Source organism: Scyliorhinus torazame, chromosome 15 (assembly GCF_047496885.1).
Source record: "Scyliorhinus torazame isolate Kashiwa2021f chromosome 15, sScyTor2.1, whole genome shotgun sequence".
NCBI lineage: Eukaryota > Metazoa > Chordata > Chondrichthyes > Carcharhiniformes > Scyliorhinidae > Scyliorhinus > Scyliorhinus torazame.
Window position 1 is genome coordinate 11,163,318 of NC_092721.1, and position 18,694 is coordinate 11,182,011.

The 18,694-nt window shown below is 48.6% G+C and overlaps 1 protein-coding gene across 15 annotated transcripts in view; it reads left to right on the top strand.

Annotated features, from left to right (window-relative positions):
• Positions 1–18,694, top strand: part of LOC140391521 (dedicator of cytokinesis protein 9-like) — a 407,496-nt gene that overhangs the window by 108,376 nt on the left and 280,426 nt on the right. The window contains exon 1 of one of the 15 annotated variants that reach the window (XM_072476082.1): positions 11,798–12,159. The exons of 13 other annotated variants lie outside the window; for them this stretch is intronic. In XM_072476082.1, coding sequence (XP_072332183.1) covers positions 12,019–12,159 — 141 coding nt within the window. In that variant the 5' untranslated portion in view covers positions 11,798–12,018. Of the gene's footprint in view, positions 1–11,797; positions 12,160–18,694 lie in introns of those variants that run through there. One more of the 15 variants, XM_072476090.1, reaches the window with a different exon arrangement.

The window sequence follows — 18,694 nt, forward strand, 5'->3', positions numbered from 1 at the left end:
GTGCGGAAGCGATGGGCAGTATTGGCTTATCCTCTCGAAAATGTCCCAGCAGGGGCTTATGATCAGTCACGATAGTGAAGTGGCGGCCATACAAATACTGGTGGAAGCGTTTCACTGCAAAGACCACTGCCAGGCCCTCCTTCTCGATCGGCGCGTACTTATTTTCCGCTGCAGGCAATGTGCGAGAGGCGAAAGCTATCGGCCGCTCGGCCCCGTTCTCCATCTTGTGGGACAGGATGGCTTCAATACCATACGGGGATGCATCACACGTAATGAGCAAAGGCTTTCCAGGATCATAGTGGGTTAGTAACCCAGACAACGACAATTGTTGTTTTACCCGCTGGAAAGCGGTTTCTTGTGGCTGACCCCAAACCCAGGTGTGATTTTTCTTTATCAGAAGGTGCAACGGGGCCAGCGTAGTTGCCAGATTGGGGAGGAACTTCCTGTAATAGTTTACGAGGCCGAGAAAAGAACGAAGATGCGAAGTGTCAGTCGGGGCGGGGGCCTGTTGAATCGCGCGCACCTTCTCTGCGACGGGGTGCAGACCTTCGCGGTCCACCCGATAACCCAGGTAGACTACTTCCTTCACCTGAAAGACGCACTTTGTGCGACGTAAACGGACTCCAGCCTCTGAAAAGTGTCTAAGGACAGCCTCCAAATTTTCCAAATGTTCCTGCTCCGACGTCCATGTAATCAAAACGTCGTCTAAGTAGACAGCGACACGCGGTAAACCTCTCAAAATGCCCTCCATGGTGCGTTGAACAATAGCACAGGCAGAGGATACTCCAAAGGGCAACCGTGTATATTCATACAGGCCCCGGTGTGTATTGATAGTTACATATGGTCGGGAGGCAGGGTCCAGCTCCAACTGCAGGTAGGCGTGGCTCATATCTAATTTTGTGAACGGGAGTCCACCTGCAAGTTTCGCGTAGAGATCCTCTATGCGAGGCATTGGATATCGGTCGAGCTGGGAAGCCGTATTTACTGTAAGTTTATAGTCGCCGCACAAGCGAACTGTGGCATCTGGCTTCATTACAGGTACAATTGGTACTGCCCAGTCAGTGAAATGGACGGGTCTGATAATACCCAAGGTATCCAAATGAGTGAGCTCCCCGTCTACCTTCTCGAGCAAGGCGTAAGGCACCGGGTGAGCCTGGAAATAGCGCGGCGTGGCTCCTGGTTCGACTTGGATATGGGTTACGGCACCTTTTATTTTCCCCAAACCGGGCTGGAATACATCTGGGTACCGACCTAGCACCCCAGTCAACCCTCCAGTTGGATGAGGAGCAATGTCCAATGGTTCCCCCGTGTAGGTGGCCAACCTGGCCTGTGTGTCGGTTAATGTAAGGGTCTGTATACCCTGCTTGATGCGGTCGAATGTCCTCTGGCCGATCACGGAGACCGCTGCGCCAGTGTCCAACTCCATCTCAAGCGGGTGACCATTGACCCATACTGTCACCTTAATGGGGGCCACACGGGGAGCTGCCACACAATGCAGCTGCAGGCAGTCGTCCTCCGTCTCCACGTCCTCAGGAGTAGTCGCCGCAGGTTCATCCACATGGAAGGTACGGCCCCTGGGCTGGTCCCAGTTACGGCCCCTGGACTGGCCCCAGTTTCTGTCGGAACGTCGGCGCCTCTGGCGCCCCCAGGACCGGCATCCACGATGGGGTCGGCGCCTACAAGTCCGACACGGACATGGCTCCTCATCCATTGGTTCTGGAGAAGGCTCCCTTCGGGGAGGAACGTCCGACGGCCACTGGCGTCGGTCCGGACGTCGCCTCACCCAAGGTACCGCAGGGGTGCGGGGAGACGCTTTTGGACGGAAGGGGTTGCGCCCCAAGGCGTGCACCTCCATTCCCTGTAGCTCCTGCACTCCACGTTCTGCGCTCTCTCAGGACAATACTATTTGAATGGCCTGTTGAAAAGTCAATGTTGGCTCAACTAACAACTTTCTCTGGGTGGCCGCATTGTTAATACCGCAAACCAAACGGTCGCGTAACATTTCTGACAAGGTCTCACCATAGTCACAGTATTCCGCAATCCTGTGTAGCCTGGATAGAAACTCTGCAAGGGATTCTGGATTCTCCTGGGGTCCTCTCAGCGGTATTAAACCGGTAACGCTGGACTATCGTGGACGGGGTTGGGTTAAAATGTTGCCCCACTAAGTTCACAAGTTCATCAAACGCCTTGGTGTCTAGCATAGCTGGGTACATAAGGCTCCTAATTACCCCAAATGTATGCGGGCCGCAGACGGTGAGCAATATGACCACCTGGCACTCGTTTTCGGTGATATTGTTTGCCCGGAAATAGTAACGCATCCGTTGTGTGTACTGGTTCCAGCTTTCCAGCGCAGCATCAAAAACATCCAAACGTCCGTACAGAGGCATGGTATAATAGAAAACAACTTCCAACCTGTATCCAACAAAAATCCAGGGAGGTGGCTTCAGCAGCGTAGACAGCTATCCACTTTAACCCTCGTCGCCAGTTTTGTGAGGGCCACGAAGAATCCAGCACGAGTTGAAGGATAGAAAGAAATAACATTTATTTACAATACCATATATACATACAACAGCAGCAGCAACTCCCTTGCTGCTTCCTCTCCTCTAGTTGGTTCCAAACTGGCCAGCTTTATTTATGCTAATGATTTCTCTGCCCCCTTCATTGGGGAAGCTCATACTCCCAAAGGATTGTGGGTTTGCCAATGGTCCCCAGCCAGTGGTAAGCAGGCAGGTTATAACAATAAAATATAAAAATATAAAGCCCATCTGTGTATTGGATGATTGGCAAGTTGTAGCCCGTGGAGTGCCACAGGGATCAGTGCTGGGTCCTCAACCTTTTACAATCTATATCAGTGACTGGGATGAAGGAACTGGGTGTACGGTCGCAGGAAGGTAAGTTGTCAAGATGAGGGAGAGCGTCTGCAAGGGGATATAGACAGGTTAAGTGAGTGGGCAAAAATCTGATGGAGAATAATGAAGGGAAATGTCAACTTGTCCATTTTGGCAGGAAGAATAGAAAAGCAGCAAATTATCAAAATGGAGCAAGATTGCAGAACTCTGAGGTCGAGGAATCTGGGTGTCCTGGGTCACGAACCACAAAAGGTTAATATGCAGGCACAGCAAGTGATTAGGAAGGCAAACGGAATCATAGAACCCTTACAGTGCAGAAGGAGGCCATTTGGCCCAGCAAGTCTGCACTGACCCACTGAAAGAGCACACTACCTAGCCCTAGCCACCTCCCCCCCCCCCCACTCCCCCCCCCCACCCCAAACCCAGGAATCCCACCTAACCTGTAGGACACTAAGGGGCAATTTATCATGGCCAATCCACCTAACCTGCATATCTTTGGACTGTGGGAGGAAACCGGAGCACCCGGAGGAAACCCACGCAGACACGGGGAGAACGTGCAGACTCCGCACAGACAGTGACCCAGGGACGGAATTGAACCTAGGATCCTGCTGCTGTGAAGCAGAAGTGCTAACCACTGTGCCACCTTGCGGAATGTTGCTGTTTATTGCAAGGGGAATGGATTATAAAAGTGGGGATGTTTTGCTACAGCTGTACAGGAACTTGGTAAGACCACATCTGGAATACTGTGGAATAATCACCCTCAATGTCAGCAAAACTAAGGAGCTGATCATCGACTTCAGGAAACAAAGTGTTGTACACACCCCTGTCTGGATCAATGGTGCCAAGGCGGAGACAGGTGACAGCTTCAAATTACTAGGTGGGCACATCACCAAAAATCTGTCCTGGTCCACCTACGTCAACCAAGAAAGCACAACAGCGCCTATACTTCCTCAGGAAACTGAGGAAATCTGACATGTCCACTCCCACGCCGAAGTGGCCGCGCCGTCGTGAACGCCGTCGAGGTCCACGACGGCGCGGAACGGCCCCGGTCCCAACCGATTCAGGCCCTGACAATGGGCCAGTATCGAGGCCGCGTCATCTACACGCGCCAGGCCTTGTCGCCCGCGTAAAAGCGGCGCCGCATAGATGACGCGGCCGGCGCCGCATAACGGACGTCATCCGCGCATGCGTGGTTGCCGTCCTCTCTAAGTCCGCCCCGCAAGAAGATGGGGACGGATCTTGCGGGGCCGCAAAAGGAAGAAGGTCCTCCTTCAGAGAGGACGGCCTGACGATCGGTGGGCACCGATCGCGGGCCACCCCACATTCCAGATGAAGCCCGGTGCAGGATCCCCCCTCGCCCCCCCACAGGCCGCCCCCCCCCCCCCCCAGCGTTCACGCACCGCTCACGACTGCAGCGACCAGGTGTGGACGGCACCGGGGGGAACCCGCCGTTTTGGCCTGGCCGCTCGGCCCATCCGGGCCTCAGAATAGCGGGGGTGCCGGAGAATCCCCATTTTCGGTGTCTCCGGCGATTCTCCGGCCTGCGGCCCGCGAAACTCGACCGGGCCGTTCCCGCCGCTTGGGAGAATCGCGGGAGGGCGTCGGACCGGCGTCCCCAGAAATTTTGGCAGCCCAGGCGATTCTCCCAACTGGCGTGGGAGTGGAGAATCGCTCCCATGATCTGGCTGTATCACAGCCTGGGATAGCAACTGCTCAACCCAAGTCCATAATAATCGTGAACACAGCCCAATGCATCACACAAACCAGCCTCCCACTCATTGAATCTGTCTACACCTCCCGCTGCCTGGGGAAAGCGGGCAGCACAATGAAAACCCCTTCTGCCCGAGTTATTTTTTCTTCCAACCTCTTCCACCGGGCAGAAGATACAAAAGTCTGAGAACACGCACCAACAGATTCAAATACAGCTTCTTCCCCACTGTTACCAGACTCCTGAATTACCCTCTAATGGTCGGAACTGATTTCTCTACACAGCTTCCTGACTGTTGTCAGCACTATATTCCATATGCTTCACCCGATGTCTGTGTCTATGTATTTACTTTGTGTATTTATCGTATGACCTGTGTTTTTTCATGTATGGAACTATCTGCCTGGACTGTACGCAGGACAATACTTTTCACTGTACCTCGGTACACATGACAATAAATCCAATTGTGTACAGTTCTGGTCTTAGTCAGGAAAGGATTGAGAGAAGGCTCACTCACAGCTCACCTTCTGAACAAAGGTCAGATCTGTACCCATTGGGGTTCCGGAGAATGAGACGACAAACGAGGGTCCCCGAGGGGACCGGATTGGGTGGATACTGGGAGGGTTTCCTCTCGTGGGGAAGACTAAAACTCGGGGATGCAGTCTTAAAAGGTAGACCTCTTGCGCTGGATTCTCTGCCCCGCCGCGCAGGTTCACCCCGCCGGCGGGATGCTCCGTTACGCCGGCCGGTCAATGGGGTTTCCCATTGTGGGGCAGCCCCACACCGTCAGGAAACCCCCGGGGTACCGGCAAAACAGAGCATCCCGACGGCGGAGAATCCCGCCCCTTATTCTTAATCTGAGCTGAGGAGATATGTTCTCTCGGAGGATTATTAAAGTGCGGCAGTCTCTTTCTCAGAAGGTAGTGGAGGCCGAGTCTTTAACTTTATTCAAGAATGAGTTGGACAGATTTTTGACAGACTGGGGGCTGTCAAACGTTGTGGGGGGTGGGGGGGTGGGGGGGGGGGGGGGGTGGGAGGGACAGGAAGGTGGCATTGAGATCACAATCAGATCAGCCTTGATCTTATTGAATGGTGTAGCAGACTTGAAGGGCCGAATGGCTTACTCCTGCTGCTAAATTGTATGTTCCTATGGTGACCGGGACAGATATAATCGATTGTTGTAAAAACTCGTCTGGTTCACAAGTGCCCTTTAGTGTAGGAAATCTGCTGTCTTTACCCGGTCTAGCCGACCTGTGACTCCAGGCCCACAGGTTGACTCTTAACTGCCCTCTGAAATGAAGTCAGCCACTCAATTCAAGGGCAATTAGGGCTGGGCAACAAAAGCTGGCCCAGCCCAGCGATGTCCACATTCCATGAAAGAATAAAGAAAAAATAAATAGTCACGTACATTTCAGATTGTTAAAGCTGATCTGCTGTATTTGATCTGTTTACCTTCTCCTCAAGTTTGTTACTACCCTCCTGATTGTTTGCTACGCTTCTGAGTTTTGTGTAGACTTCGAGATATATGCCCATGTTCGGGTCATTGATGTATATCAAAAAGAACAATAGCCCTAATACTGATCCCTGAGGAATATCTCCGGATAATTCACTCAAGTCTGAATAACGAGAAGGAAAATGTATATCGGGGAATAAACTGCTTCGTTTTTGACAAGTTTCTTTGTAAATAATTCCGTTGCAACATTTAGTCCGGCTTCATTAAGCTGCTTTGAAATGGCACAGATCCTGCAACACAGAAACAGGTCACTCGAATAACTGTATGGCCGCAAAATGTCTCAAAATGCTTTATTGGCAACGCCCTTGGCCATGAGGTATCAGAGCGTGTCTGGAAACTTGGATTAGACTCTGGAGAGGAATTGATACCTTGTGGAAAGGAAGGAGAAAACATTTGCACCACCAAAACGTAGATGAGTTTCATTCTTATTTATGAAGCCTCGGATTCTAGAATCCTGTAAAAAAAAAATCAGCCCCGAAAGCTCAGTAAATATTAAGTTATCTGGTGACGTTAATGACTCTTCTATTGCATATTTGTGTTGCGCGTTAGCTCCTGAACAATCACTTAACTGAAGATTTGGTCAATCAGGTGCCGAGGGTTTTGTTAAGATTAGGTAGAATATTAGATACGGGAGCAGGTGTTGGATGGTCAGTGAAGCAATGCAGAGAAGTTGAGAGACTGCAGAGGTGTCTAATGAAAATATCTTGGACAGGTCACTGCTACTGATGAAGATGTGCTGGTAAAATCTGAGGCCAAAGGAACTCTGTAGACCGAGATCAGGAAGAGAGAGTTGGAATTTCTTGGGCATTTTTAAGAAATCATGATTTGGAAAGTTTGCTGCTGATGGGAAAGATCGATGGTAGAGACGACTGGGGTAGACAAAGAATCATCTTTTTAATGAGCCTCACAAACTGGATGAAGGTTTCACCAACAAAAATGACCCACCCCCACCGAGGACAATTAACATGGAGGCCCAGTGCCACCTACGCCCTCTTCGAGCCTGACACCCGAAGGGAGAGTGAGAAGGAATTAAATGGGACATTTGGCATATAAACAGGCCATTCGGCCCAACCTATCCATGCTGACCTTTATGCTCCACCCGAGCCTCCTACCACCTTTTCTCATCTAAATCTATCATTGTAACAAGATCGATCCTTGCCTTCTCCCGCCTTCTCTTGACTGGCTTCCCATTATAATTCCAAAATAACCCGTCCTTTATTCAGATATGGGCTTTAAATATTCATGCCCTTTTAAAACATCATCCCAATGATTGTGTTGTAACAATTCCCAATCCAATTCACTATTTCCATTAACAAAGAGGTCAAAGCCAAGGGGGCAGAGATTTGAAACAATGGGCAGAAGTCTTCGAGGGGAGTTGAGAAGAACATTATCACACAAGGCGGTGAGAGCATAAAACTCGCTACCTGAAAGGGTGGTAGGGAGAGAAACTCTCATCGTATTTGAGAAGAAAAACACTGCAATATGCACTCAAAGTGCCCTAACCTACAGGGCTATGGACCAAGATCTGAAAGTGGAATTAAAAACTCAGCAGGTTTGGCAGCCCCTGTGGAGGGAGAAACCGATAACGTTTTGAGTCCAATATCACTCTTCAAGATGATCAAAATCTTGGTCAAAAAGGTAGGTGTTAGGGAATGTTTTAAAGGAGGAGGCAGAGACAGACACGGAGGGGTCTGGGATCCAGGTAGCTGAAGGCACAGTGGAGAAATTAAAATGGGGAATCTGCAAGATGCCAGGAAAGTAGGGATCTCGGAGTGTTATAGGACTCCTCCACAGCTGGAAGGTGGGATTAAGCCGAATAACCTCATTTTGGGCTAACACAGGCACATTGGGCAGAATGGCCTCCTTCTGTTTCACATTCCTTTCTATAGTTCAATGATGTCAGTTCTATTTTAAATTTATGATTCACCATTGGTTATTCATTCAATTAGAAAATAGCAAAGTGATGTAAAGCATTTCTACAAGCTGTAATAAACATAATTGGTGACGTATTTATTTGATGGGTTTAAGTATTCACCTGTGTTTGAGTTTCTTTAATACTCAGGGTTGGCGTCCCCGACGTTTGAAGCACAAAGTGCATTTATGTAGCACCGATCACAACCTCAATGAGCCCCAAAGCACTTCACAGACAATCGAGTCATTTTGAACGGCGATCACTGCTGTAATCTGGGAAACGCAGCAATCAATTGGTGCACAGTGAGATCCCACAATGTGACATTCACTCGATAATCTGTTCACATGACGTGCCGCTAGAGACCATAAAACATCGGAGCAGAATGAGGCCACTCGGCCCATCGAGTCTGCTCCGCCATTCTCCCCGTGTCCGCGTGGGTTTCCTCCGAGTGCTCCGGTTTCCTCCCACAGTCCAATCATGGCAGATATCTTTCTGAGATGGTGTCCTCTGCTTCTAGTTTTTCCTACAAGTGGAAACATCCTCTCCCATCCACTCTATCCAGGCCTCGCAGTATCCTGTAAGTTTCAATAAGATCCCCCCTCATCTTTCTAAACTCCGACGAGTACAGATCCAGAGTCTTCAGCCGTTCCTCATGTGACCAGCTCTTCATTCCAGGGATCATTCTTGTGAACTTCCTCTGGCGCTATCTGAGTGCCGACAGAGTGACTCTGCAAACTGCCCCATTTGTGAATTTGGACTCCTATCAGAGCCAACATGTATGAGAATGCGGGGGACATGAGGGGGGAGGTGGGGGTGGAGGGGATGCTGCCAAGGATAATTCCTTGGGGAAATCTAGAAATGGGCAAGAAGTAAAGCCATTTCTGGTCACTGTTATTGGACAGCATGTTTGTTTAACATATGGAGCGCACCACCCAATTCCTTGCCTGCAGCACAACTGAACAGCTCTCAAACATATCCAACAAACTGTTAACAAAAAAATCAGGCTCTCGCTGGTCCCCGTGAGATTCCTGACAACTGGTTTCTACACACACACACACACACTCTCTCTCTCATCATGCTGTCCTTTGTCGACTTTCAGCCAAACACCTGAACCCCAGTCTGGTTGTTGCTGTCTATTCCATGAGCATGCATCTTCTGAATCATTCTGTTGTGTGTAAACACCATCAGATGCTTTTCTGAAGACCAGGTAAATAACAGCTGCTGCCTCGCCCTTATTAACCATTGGATTTTACAACACTGAAGGGAGGCATTATGGATTCTGCCTCGTCCATTGTCTCTGACTGGGGCCAGTCCAGGGCATCTCCAAACTTCCATTTTTTTGTCGAGATTCTTCAAGTCTTGTCTCCCCGTTACCAGTGAAACACGATGAACCGATTTGGATTGATCGCAACCTCTCAGAATTATGAAAATCTCTATTCGGCCTTCTCGTCAGTTTGTTTACAGGCGAGGTTCCAGGCATTCAGGACCTTAGACACCAGGTCCGGTTGGAGAAGCTGGAGTTGTTGTTATCCTGAGAACAAAGGAGATCGAGGGGAGGTTTGATAGAGATGTACAAGATTATGACAGGTTTGGATAAGGTATAGAAGGAAAAGCTCTTCCCATTGGCTGATGGATGAACGACATGGCGTCACAGATTTTACTCCTGGGGAAAGGATGCTGGGGGGGGGGGGGGGGGGGGGGGTGAGGAAGATATTTTTGACACCGCGAGAGGTAATGATCTGGAACTCGCTGCCCGAAGGTGGTGGAAGCGGAGATGATCACTGATCGCAATAGGGAATTGGATGGACATTTGCAGGGAGCTGCCTGGATTTGATGGGCCGAATGGCCTGCATCTGTGCCGTAATGACTCTAAAAAGACCTTCTTCTGCATCTTCCTCATGGCCTTGACATTGTTTTACAATTATCCATCTAACACATTGGTTCCAACCAAGAGCGGTCCCATTTCCACCATCTAAACGTTCCCCTCCAATCCACTCACCATCCTGACCTGTAAAGGAGTGGCACAATGGTTAGCACTGCTGCCTCATAGTGCCAGGGATCCGGGTTCAAATCCGGCCTTGGGTGACTGTGTGGAGTTTCCACATTCTCCCCGTGTCTGCATGGGTTTACTCCGGGTGCTCCGGTTTCCTCCCACAGTCCAAAGATGTGCAGGTCAGATGGGTTGGCCATGATCAATGCATGGTGGGGTTACGGGGATAGGGAAGGGGAGTGGGCCTGGGTGGGGTATTCTTTCAGAGGAGCGGTGCAGATTTGATGGGCCAAATTGGCCCCATCTGCACTTTAGGGATTCTATGAAATGTGAGTTGTTGATCCTTTGACAATACAATCGCCCACTGCACCCACTCTTTTATTCTTCGTGTCCTAGCCTCTCACCCCCGAGGTGCAACTTTTCCTCTACAGCTTGTACATAGAATCATAGAATTTACAGTGCAGGAGGAGGCCATTCGGCCCATCGAGTCTACACCGGCTCTTGGAAAGAGCACCCTACCCAAGCCCACACTTCCACCCTATCCCCATAATCCAGTAACCCCACCCAACACTAAGGGCAATTTTGAACACTAAGGGCAATTTATCATGGCCAATCCACCTAACCTGCACATCTTTGGACTGTGGGAGGAAACCGGAGCACCCGGAGGAAACCCACGCAGACACGGAGAGGATGTGCAGACTCCGCACAGACAGTGACTCAAGCCGGAATCGAACCTGGGACCCCGGAGCTGTGAAGCAATTGTGCTATCCACAATGCTACCGTGCTGCCCCTTATGTTTTACCAAACCATCTGAATTTGAGCTTGATCCGCTCATTTAGATCCTCTGTTGATCTGTAGCACCTTAACAGCACGGTAGCATTGTGGATAGCACAATTGCTTCACAGCTCCAGGGTCCCAGGTTCGATTCCGGCTTGGGTCACTGCCTGTGCGGAGTCTGCACATCCTCCCCGTGTGTGCGTGGGTTTCCTCCGGGTGCTCTGGTTTCCTCACACAATCCAAAGATGTGCAGGTTAGGTGGATTGGCCATGATAAATTGCACGTAGTGTCCAAAATTGCCCTTAGTGTTGGGTGGGGTTACTGGGTTATGGGGATAGGGTGGAGGTGTTGACCTTGGGTAGGGTGCTCTTTCCAAGAGCCGGTGCAGACTCGATGTGCCGAATGGCCTCCTTCTGCACTGTAAATTCTTTGATAATCTATGACAAACTTCACCTGCCTGCCTTGGTCCCTATAACCCTTCACACCCTCCAGCAAAAAAAACACCCACAGCAAGCTCAGCATTGTAATTTGCAACTAACTGACTCACAGCTCTCTGGGGGGAGAGCTAATGCTCCTGATTTTTTTCAAAATCTGCATTTATTCTCAGTAACGTCTAGGAGAGAGATCTTGAATTTCTGAGATGGGGCAATGCTGGGGCGGTGATAATCTCACAAACTGCACGCAGCTAAAGCTTTCACTTGTTCTTTTTCCCCCCCCTCGAAAAAGATACTGAATTCAGCAGGTTCCAGAACCGTTGAAACCAATTTTCTGGGTGAAGTTTCATTGTTTGGGGAGTGATGGGGGACATGGGGCGAAGGGAAAGGCTTTTTGCAGAGTGGAATAATGGTTTAACAGATTTTTTCCCTAGTGCTGCCTGTATAGCTGCTGAATGATTATGTGCAGGGCGTATGCAAGAGGCAACATTAGTCCTGCTCCAGTAGGCGGAACCTTGGGCAGATCCTTTTGTCCGTAACTCGCGCATTCCCTGGTTACAGGGCGGAGGAAAAGTTGTTGGAAACTTCCCCCCCCCCCCCCCCCCTCTCTCCAAGCGAGATGTAACCAAATGCAGCAGTAACCCCGGGCGCAGTGCAGTGGCTCCCTCCCTGGTTTCTGTGTGTGTTTTGTTCTTTTTAACTTGCGATGTTCTCGAGCTGGGAAAATAGCTTCCTTTTTTCTTCCTGAAAAGAAACTTTTTCTTTTTGCAAAACTGCTCCAAACTTTTTTACGTTGCTAAGAAAGCAGTGCTCCGGACTCTGCCCCCGCTGGAGAAAAATGCAAGGCAGAGTGAACCGACTCTTTAAGAAGGAGCCTGTGCTGGTGGATCCTGTGCAGAAGTGTAAAGGTGCACTCTGCGAGTCTGAAACATATGTTGGGGAAGTGCCACACACTGAGGGTGCTGCCAGGAACCTGGATGTAAGTTGAACAAAGGCTGCAAGTTGTTACTTAAAAAAAATAATCCGACGCACTTGTTGTGGAACCTTATCCCAAAGATACATCTGCTGGGCTTTTAGTTCCCAGCCACTTGCCCTGCTTGTTTACACTCTGATCTCCAAAGTTTGCCCAGTTAGTTCATGGAGGCTTCGAGGTCTCCCCAGGGTGGAGACCTGTTGTGTGTCAGTGTGTGTGTGTGTGTCGGGGCAGCTGGGCAAAATAAATCCCAAATCTGCTCAAGTTGAAATCTCTTGTCAGCTGCTACAGAGCGCTCATTGATTCCCTCCGACTCAGGACTGGCAGCAAGGATGCCTGGTATGGGAATAGGAATCTTTGCTAGATCAGTGTATTTTGGGTGCTTGGGAGTAGATTCTCCCGTGTGTGTGTGTTCTGGGAATGCAGTGAATTGCTTTTAAAATTCTGAAATTTGCAACGTTGAGCTTTACCACTCGCTTGTCCCAGTAAACTGCAGTTTGTTTTATTTGGAATTGAAAGTTCACAGTCACTCACTGTGCTAGTATTACCCGTTGGATTATCTGTAAACCGACGATGCGGTTGCTTAACCTTCTCAGTCGGTCGTTAAGAACTATTTAACTAGATTAGTTCACTCATTTTTCACCCAGTGTGGAAATATCTTCAAGAGCTGGATTGGAGAGTTAAGAAGATATTTGGCTAATATTTCATCCTCCTCCTTGTATAGGGGCTTTGCATATTTGTGTAGATACGAGAGGGTTGAAGATGAAAGAGTTATTAAGTTGTTGTGAAGGCTGTAATTAAGAATGAGTTTGGAATGATAATGTATTGAAACTGGTAAAGAATAGAAATCTTTCACCTTGCGGGTAAATGATTCAAAGGTGAGGATTTTTAAAAGATGTGTTGCTGCTGATTTTGAATGCCCTGAATTGTCTTGAAGAATTAGCATTTTAACTTCCTGGCTGTTAGTTAGACCTTTGTTTAGGAGGGTAGAGGAGATTATCAGTCTGGTGAACCACCCATGTTCTCTTCATGCTGTCTCCTCCCTCAGTCATTGCTTAGAACAAACCCCAGTTTTAAAAACTGGTGTCTGAAATTTGAGTCATCTGCAGCATTACAGGCAGCTGAGGGTCTAAGTCTGTGACTACCCTGACAACTGCTAAAACTGAATGGGACGTTTGTGGCAGGCAGGATTGAGATAACCCATGGTTAGAAATAAAGTATTTTTGTTCTCAAAATGAAGCTGCCTTTAAAAGAGCACATAGTCTCAATAATGTAGAAGCTTTAAATTGTTCTTAACTTCCGCTGGTAGAGGGCGGCACGGTAACGCAGTGGTTAGCACTGCTGCCTCACGGCGCTAAGGATCCGCTTTCCATCCCAGCTCCGGGTCACTGTCCGTGGGGCGTTTGCACATTCTCCCTGTGTCTGCCTGGGTCTCACCCCCAAAACCCAAAAAGATGTACAGGGTAGGCGGATTGGCCGCGCTAAATTGCCCCTGAATTAGAAAAAAAAATGAATTGGGTACTCTAAATTTATTTTAAAAATCTTCCGCTGGTATTACATTCCCAACAGGAGCAGTTCCTTCCAAATGTGCCCTCGCCTTTGCTTAATAACCCATTCCTCCACAAGGATTTTGCAGAAGGGATTTCCAATATAATTTTAGGTTGGATGCATTTCCTCTGTGTGGCAAAGTATAACTTGTGGATGCAAATGAAAGACTTGCATTTCCATAGCACCCACCACAACACCAGGGCTTCACAAAGAGTGAAGTACTTTTGAAGTGTGGTCACTGTCTGAACGTGCGGAACATGTTGACTGTGAAGCTGGCTTCCAGTACAACCCTGAGGAAAAAAAACATTTTTTCTAGAAAGCAAAGTGAAACTTTCTGTGACATTTCTTTAAACCGTTAATTCAGGTGGTGCCAATCACTAAACTGCTTTATTGGTGTAGAATTACACTTTGGATTACCCAGTGTTACAATTGAACAGGTGAGAACAAGGCAGGGTTTTGTAATTGATGTTTCTGATCTGTTGTAATGTAATGGGATTGTGCATTTAACCAGTGTTAGTGTAACTGTTGGTCCGATTTTCGTGACTGATCTCCCTGCAGTAGAAGAGGAAAATTAGATTAATTCAGCATAAAGAACAAAAAGTAGTTTTTACTGTTTGGGCTAGCTTGATTTTCTGTGTAGTTGATTTATTTGCTTCTGCTCTGCCTTGTTGCCGTCACACTGGTAATTCAAAAGGAAGATTTGCATTTATATAGCACCTTTCACCATCACAGCACCAGGGATTCAGGTTCAATTCCAGCCTAGGGTTGGCTGTGTGGAGTTTGCACGTTCTCCCCTTGTCTGCGTGGCATTCCTCCGGGTGCTCCGGTTTCCTCCCACAGTCCAAAGATGTGCAGTTTAGGTGGATTGGCCATGATCAATTGCCCCTGAGTGTCCAACGGTTAGGTGGGATTACAGAGATAGGGCAGGGGAGTGGGCTTAAGTAGGGTGATCTTTCAGAGGGTCGGTGCAGACTCGATGGGCCAAATGGCCTCCTTCTGCGCTGTAGAGATTCTATAATTCTGTGATGTTCCAATGTGTTTTCCATCCAATTAAGTCCTTTTTGAAGTGTAGATGATGGTATAATGCACCCAATGTGTGCACAGCAAGCTCCCATAAAGGGTGATTTGATGAGATAATTTGTTCTTTTTCTGATGTTGCTTGAGAGATAAACATTGGCCTTGACATCAGGGAGAACTCCCCCGTGCCCCTTTGAAATAGTGTAACACCGGCAAGGCCTCAGTTTAGTGGCTCATAGAACATAGAACGATACAGCGCAGTACAGGCCCTTCGGCCACCTCAGGCAGTGGAGCACTTCCTCAGCACTGCACTGGAGTTCAGCTTCGATTTTTCACCTCAAGTCATGGAGTGGACTTGAACCCACAACGTTCTGACTCTGAGGTGAGAGCGTGAGCAACTGACCAGAGGCAGCTTTGCTAACTGAGATTGGACTGTAACTGGGATAACATTGTAGTATTTGTTCTAATGAGATACAAACTCCAGAAGGTGCAGTACCTTTTTTAAAAAAAAAAAAAATTTAGAGCGCCCAATTCTTTTTTTCCCCAATTAAGGGGCAATTTAGCGCGGCCAATCCACCTACCCTGCACATCTTTTGGGTTTGTGGAGGTGAGACCCAGGCAGACACGGGGAGAATGTGAGAACTCCACACGGACAGTGACCCAGAGCCGGGATGGAACCTGGGACTTCAGCGCCATGAGACAGCAGTGCTAACCACTGCGCCACTGTTGCTCCCAAGATGCAATGTCTTTACTTGATGTGCACTGATCTTTAAGTATTGTTCAGAAACTAGACATCAATGGTATATTCCACTGAGACGTGTATCCCACATTGCAAAGATTTCTCAAGTCAATTGCATTTCTTTTTTAACTTTTCCATAATAATAATCTTTATTATTGTCACAAGTAGGCTTACATTAACACTGGAATGAAATTACTGGCATGATAGAACTAAAACAAGCACCAATAACAATTAACATACCCGCTGAAGTCTCTCTCTCAATTATAATGGCAACCATCCAAAACTCGAACTCCAAAAATTTTAATTAAAAAATACTTTTAAAACCTTTAATTTGGTTCACCACCATACCTCCTCCTCCTCCCTTTCCAGTTCTATTTATTCTTAAATTTGCATTTTGCTAATTCTGTTCAATCTCAGTTTCTTTTCAGTACCCTTTCACTTCCTTTTGCAGAAAAAGTGAATTCTCTAACTTTCTGTTTATTTTTTCTGAGCGCTGACTGTCCAATGGATGGCACGGTGGCACAGTGGTTAGCACTGTTGTCTCACAGCGCCAGGGATCCGGGTTTGATTCCGGCCTCGGGTGACTGTAGAGTCTGCACTTTCTCCCCGTGTCTGTGTGGGTTTCCTCCAGGTGCTCCGGTTTCCTCCCACAGCCCAAAGATGTGCAGCAATTTAGGTGTATTGGCCATACTAATTTCCCCTTGGTGTTCTGGGATGTGCACGTTAGGTTACGGGGTTAAGGGGAAAGTTTGGGGTGGGCAGGAGAGTGGACCTGGGAGGGTGGGTGCAGACTTGATGGGCCAAATGGCCTACTTCTGCACTGTAGGGATTCCATGATTTAAATTTTTTTTAAATTTGAAGTATCCAATTCATTTTTTATTTCCAATGTAAGGGGCAATTAAGTGGCCAATCCACCTACCCTGCACATTTTTGGGTTGTGGGGGTCAAACCCATGCAGACACGGGGAGAATGTGCAAACTCCACATGGACCGTGACCCAGGGCCAGGATTCGAACCCAGTCCTCAGCGCCGTAGTCCCAGTGCTAACCACTGCGCAGCATTCCGCCCTGATTCCGAGCCTTGTTAACTGTTGTTGGTTGGATCACAGTAATGTTTGTTCAATTAGCCTATATTCCCTGACCAGTTGCACCAGAAACCTTGCCTCTACACATATAAACTGTCCACTGAAAATCGCTATACTCTTTATATATACTCTCACCTGATTTCCTGATTCATGACCTTCAAAACATTTTAGCAAATTATATTTCAACTAAAAATTGGAATTAAGAGTGTTTAAGATGACTGAAGGACGAAATGGTGGTCCATCGAGCCTGTCCTGCCATTTAATGAGATCATGGCTGATTTGTGGTCTAACTCCATATATCTGTCTTTGGTCCATTTCCATTACTATCCTTGCTTAACAAAATCTATCTCAGATTTAAAATTAACAACTGTTCCAGCTTCATCTGCTGTTTGTGGGAGAGAGTGCCAAATCTCTCCCACCCTTTGCATGAACCAGTTCTTCCAAACATCTCTCCTGAAGGGTCTCTGAACGTGCTTCAGTTCTTGTGCTTTAGGGGCCTATCCAGGAGTTTGCCCTCTTACCCTCCGCTGCCTCTGTGCACCGTGTGAATGTTTCCACAGTGTCAGTGGCTCCTCAGCCAAACCCATTGTGGCTGACAACCTCCCACAGTTGGGTGAGACATTAAACCGGATGCAGAAGATCTTTCCACATCCGAAAGACTGAGCAGCACGCTCTCAGTATTGCACTGGCAGAGTTGGCCTAAATTTGATGCTCAACCTCTTGAGACTGGGACTTGAATTGATGATCTTCTGGTGGGAGTTAATGATTGATTTCTACAACAGAAAGAGACTCTGGGCGGGATTTTGTTTCATAAATTTAGAGTACCCAATTATTATTTTTTTCCAATTAAGGGGCAATTTAGCGTGGCCAATCCACCTACCCTGTACATTGTTGGTTGTGGGGGTGAAACCCACGCAGACATGGGGAGTGTCATAATATACACCAGTATATCATGGTGCAGACACACACACACTGATGGACATGCAGTGGGACCAATCAGCATACACAACACCGCAGCCAATCACCAGTGAGAGCACACGCACTATAAAGACAGGGGACAGGAGAGCTCCCGCTCATTCTAGTAGCAGCCAGCTCGGAGCACAGAGCTCACAGCCTGCAACACAGACATTCACCATGTGCTGAGTGCATCACCTGGTTAGGACTAGGCAAGGGTCAACAGTTAAAGCTGGTATTGCATTTACCCACAGTATGGGGGTTACTTGAGTATGTTAATATACCAGTTACTTGAGTATGTTAATATAGTTAACCTCATAATAAAACAGAGTTGCACCACTTCCAGTGTTGGTGACCTGTTTGTGATCCAGAACACCCAACACATCAGGGAGAATGTGCAAACTCCACACGGGTCCTCAGCACCGCAGTCCCAGTGCTAACCACTGCTCCTGGCTCTGGGAGGGATTGACCGGCTGTTCACACCGGTGGGAAATTCCGGTCCCACGCCGGCGTACGGGTTTCCCGGCGGAGAGGGGTGCTGTCACCAGGAAACCCCGATGACAACGGAATTGGTAGATTGGTAAATCCTGCCCTCTGACATTCCCATCTGATGCAGACATGCCAATATAGGGTGTGATTTACCCCCCCCCCCCCCCAATTGCGCCCGGTGCACCTCTTGCTATCCCTGGAGAACAGCAGAGAGCCCTGGTTCGTGCCAGGCGCCAAACGGAGCGCGATTCTCCCGGCCCGTGACACCCGCACAGTCTGGTTCGTGAACTCGCCTGGCGTGAACCAGACTTACATATTTAAATGAGTCTTTAAACTATTTTAAATATGCTCATCCCATTTGAAGCCGGAGTCTCCCGGCTTCTGGGATTCTCCAGCATAGCCTGAGGCCAACAGGAATCACTAATGGTCTCACACATGGACGGAGACCAGATGTGATGAACAGGCCTTGGGGGGGGGGGGGGAGGGGGGGGGAGGGTATTGACTCTACGGTGTGGTCAGGGCCAGGGCAGACAAGGCTCCCCTTGGCACTGCTGAGGGGTGGGGCCTGAGAAGAGGCACATCCAGCAAAAGGGGGGGGGGGCCTTGATGAAGGAAGGGGGAATGGTGTCTAAAGGCCTTTGGTGATCCCATAGCGGGTTGTCAGTCACTTGAGGGGGTGGGGGCTTCTCTGCCAGTGAGTAGAGGGAGCGG